Source organism: Ciona intestinalis, unplaced genomic scaffold (genome assembly GCF_000224145.3).
Source record: "Ciona intestinalis unplaced genomic scaffold, KH HT000131.2, whole genome shotgun sequence".
NCBI classification, from domain to species: domain Eukaryota; kingdom Metazoa; phylum Chordata; class Ascidiacea; order Phlebobranchia; family Cionidae; genus Ciona; species Ciona intestinalis.
In genome coordinates, this window is record NW_004190453.2 from 1,875 (window position 1) to 6,063 (window position 4,189).

The 4,189-nt window shown below is 36.3% G+C and overlaps 1 protein-coding gene across 2 annotated transcripts in view; it reads left to right on the top strand.

Moving 5' to 3' along the window:
* Positions 1–4,189, top strand: part of LOC100185366 (cell number regulator 10) — a 5,989-nt gene that overhangs the window by 419 nt on the left and 1,381 nt on the right. Inside the window, exon 2 of one of the 2 annotated variants that reach the window (XM_002129494.4) lies at positions 1,504–2,024. The exons of the other annotated variant lie outside the window; for it this stretch is intronic. Within the exon in view, the coding sequence (XP_002129530.1) occupies positions 1,504–1,653 (150 nt within the window). The 3' untranslated portion in view covers positions 1,654–2,024. Of the gene's footprint in view, positions 1–1,503; positions 2,025–4,189 lie in introns of those variants that run through there. 2 annotated transcript variants of the gene reach the window in all.

The window sequence follows — 4,189 nt, forward strand, 5'->3', positions numbered from 1 at the left end:
CATTCAATGCTAATTCGGACAAACCTACAGGAAGTTTTGATCCTAACGTCAATCATACACGTTTGTACGTACGGTTATGTCATAGTTATATTCATCGTATACACGCTGTACAATGCAGCCAGCGTCCACTTGCCGAGAATTAATCACTTTAAACGTCTTTATTGTCACATTACTGATACCATATGTCGAGCTTCGATAAAAGAAATCTCGACTGTTTTCGGGGAAATTTGCACATCCTTTCGTCTCTCTGTTTGCGACTGCGAACACGTCATTTATAATTAGAACCCCAGATTTCTGCTTCACAATAGGTGCTTGTTACGTGTATAATATCGTAAACAAGCGCCTTACAAAGTGGTGATTTACTGCTAAACACACGAGACGTCTAAAACGTTGCCGCGTTCGCAGAACATATTGTTATTATAGACAAACGATAATTTGTAAAGACCCATGATATTTTAATTTTACATTTGATAAAAATGGCGATTTTACACATTGGATCGGACATATGAAACTGCTGCTGCTTCTACAATACATATAGTAGGGACGGATGGGACATCTTTAGCCAAATATAGTAGGGTGGGAGAAGATGGGACACTTTTAGCACATAATATCCAAATATTCTGATCGTATTTTAAACAATTAACAACGGTGCATGGGAGTTGTGAACATACAGTTTCATAATTCTTTGAATGTTTTTTGCTTACTACCAAATTGGGAGAGAAATTGGAATGAACAGGTGTCCCATCTTCCCCCACCCTACTATATTATCTAAATATCCTGATCGCGTTTAAATCATTAACTAAGGTCTATGGTAGTCGTGAGGGTACAGTTCTATAACTCTGTGAGGGTACAGTTCTATAACGAAAATGTTCTTTGTTCACCGCTAATTAAGACGAGAAAATATGAATAAAAAGTGTCTCATCTTCCCCCACCCCACTGTTTATTATGTAAGTACAGGCAAAAATTCAATTGTTAAAAGCTGAGATTTTTCAATTTTACATTTGGTACAATTGATTTAAACACGCTAGAGCTGACTTGTTTATCGCCACCGTTTAACCTCTCCATAAAACTAAATGAACCAAACCCTTGCTTTCATATACTTGAAGTGGAACTAAATTATGTTTATTTTAAGACTTGTAATGTCGAGTATGTTTTATGACAATAGTTAAATACAGTTTTACTGGGGAATTATTTAATAAACGGTGACAATAACTGCATATGTTTGCTGACGTGTAGGTGTTTGGCGCCAACACTCAAAAATATTAAGGTTAATACTCTTTGAACTATAGGGGTAAAAAGTACATGTTTTCATTTCCTTTTCAGGTTGCACTTGTTAGTAAACAAAAAGTATTTACAGCAAATATAACTATAACTCCGCGACTCTAAAGGAACTTTGTTATTAATTAAAACGCGAACAGGAAATGCCCAATCCTACCCCACAGTAGCCTAATATAAGTCCAATTTTTGCATACCGGAAAATTTTACAACAGATTTTCTTCTCAGGGCATTGAAGGGTCATTCTGGATGGATTGCCTGCTATGGTGTTGCGTCCCATGCCTTGCAATTGTACAAGAATCAGTTGAAACTGGTAGCATGGACTACCTGCAACAACCAGAGATGCAAGCCATGCAAAGAGAAGTCACAAATACTTAAACTGACCTAAAAAAACTCGGCTGCTGAATTGAAGAAGCCGTTATGTATACCCGAACTTATAACCCATATTGTGCAAAATCCATCGCCTTGAAAACTGATTGCAAATGAGCTTTGGTTCAAAAGTTGTCCTTGTATATTAACATATTGTTACTTGCTACCGCGTGTGCCTTACACCAGTTGAAAATCTCCTACTAGCTTTTTGCTTTAATAACAGAGTTATATATTTTTATCAGCGCTTTTAGCTTTATTTTCACCTTACCGGAAAATGCACAATCTACACAACTGGACATAATACACTGCAACTACATTAACAATATGTGTATTTACTAAATTCACCAATGTTTCGAAATAAAACACCGGTACCAACTTGATTTTATGGTTAATTTGTATAAATATTATTATGATGCAATAATCGTCATAAAACCTACACAGTAGTGCGGGGGAAGATGGGACACCTTTTAACTCTATTTTCTTGTAACTCTATTTTCTTGTCCCATTTAGTATACAAAGAACATACCGTATCCTCATGACTTCCATAGACGGTTGTTAATAGTTTAATGCGTCTCGTCTTTCCCACCCTACTATAACACTCGAACGATTCAGTGATGAAGTCGCTAGATTTACTATTTCTCCTCTGTAAACAACTGTGGCAACCCTTTTCATAATGGGTTAGGTCCTTCCTGGCCAAACGTGCTGGGGTTTGGGCCAGGGTTGACCCATAACTCTGGCAGTTTACTTTATCAAGTAATTTGCATAGGCGACAAGGGTATCACCATTTTCATTTAAATTTAAACATTTGGGACAAGAATTTTAAAAATAGGTGTGAATCAACATATATAGTAGGGTAGGGGAAGACGGGACACTTTTATCACATAATGTCCAAATATCCTGATGGTGTTTTAAACAATTAACAACGGTCTATGGGAGTCGTGAGGATACTGCTTTATAATTCTCTAAATGTTCTTTGTTTACTATTATTACCAAATGTGACGAGAAAATGGAATAAAAAGGTGTCCCATCTTCCCCAACCCTACTATATGAAAGGTGCGGCAAAGTGGGACATATTTTCATTCTATTTTATCGTCACATTTGGTGGTAAACAAAGAATATTTACAGAATAAAATTAGCACACTCTTACGACTATAAAGGCCGTTGTAAATTGTTCTAAACATCATGATTAGGAAATGTAGAATTTAGGTGCTAACGTTATGGCACATCTGTTTTGAAAACATATTAGAAAATATTTCTGATCGGAAATCAATACACGGCCGTCACGATTTCTTGTTAATATGAACAGCGGTTTTGTTTCGGCTCGGAACTGGCACCATGGTACCGTATGTACTACATAGATGCTCTGTATTCTATGTACAAGAGAGTACGACGCTGGCATCATAGTGGGCTTGTGTGTCTGTGGTTTCTGCCAACGGTTCTGCTACAGTTCTGCTTTACGCGAGTTACTTTCAGTCATACAAAGCTAGGCTCTCTGCTGTCATGCAGCGGAACGGCTGGCTACGAACTTGGTGACTTGACGGCGAATATACAAAGTTACAAACCACACAGTATGCTGCATTGATGGAGGTACTTTTAAAGCAAAGTGTGATCAAACAGTTTTTGTTGGTGGGACAGTCACTGCTTTCACACTAAAAGTACCAACACGTAGTAAGCAACAAACAGATTATTGCTGGTCATTGATTGTGGCTCTTTACTACGGAGTAAATGCGAATGCTTCTTTAAAAGAGTCCGGCCCACGGTTCTCATGGTATGGTTGCGCAGTTTTTTGCATAAGAATAAAGATTCATGTCTACTGATGATAAACTAAAAGCTGATTTGTGCAAGTTTGGTTTTTTTAAAGTTATGAACGTTTAAGAAATCAAAGTTCGAAGTTGTAAAATACGTTACTCGTGGGCACTGTGACGACACAATAATACAATATTTCGTTAATGGGGAAAACCCGGCCTATCAGAGGACCAAGGTGATCCTAGAATACAGATATTCTAGCGGCCATTTTCGATACCTTCTACTGGTACCACTAACCTAAAATTTGGACACTGTACCAACTAGACCCCAGCGGTACCGATTCTAAAATGAAAAATTTAAAATTCGAAAAAATATTAATTATGAATATTAATATTCGTCATAAAAACATATTTATAGAATTTTCTCCCGATCCAGCTTCGAATATGTTATAGCGCTAAGTGATACCTAAAATATGAAACATTATTTTCTTTAAAAAGGTGCGGGGATAGATGTTAAATATAAAAAAGTATGATCATAACTTGAATCATATAAATATTATATTTTCGATTTTTTTTGCGAAAATATAACTTATGCATACATCTATGTAGGTCACTAGCATGTTATCCCCATCGAAAAAAAAATAATTTCAACTTTTTTTTATAACTGAATATTAATATTCGTCATAAAAATATATTTATAGAATTTTCTCCCGATCCAGCTTCGAATATATTATAGCGCTACGTAATACCTAAAAAATGAAACATCATTTTCTTCAAAAAAGTGCGGGGAAGGGTTCAGA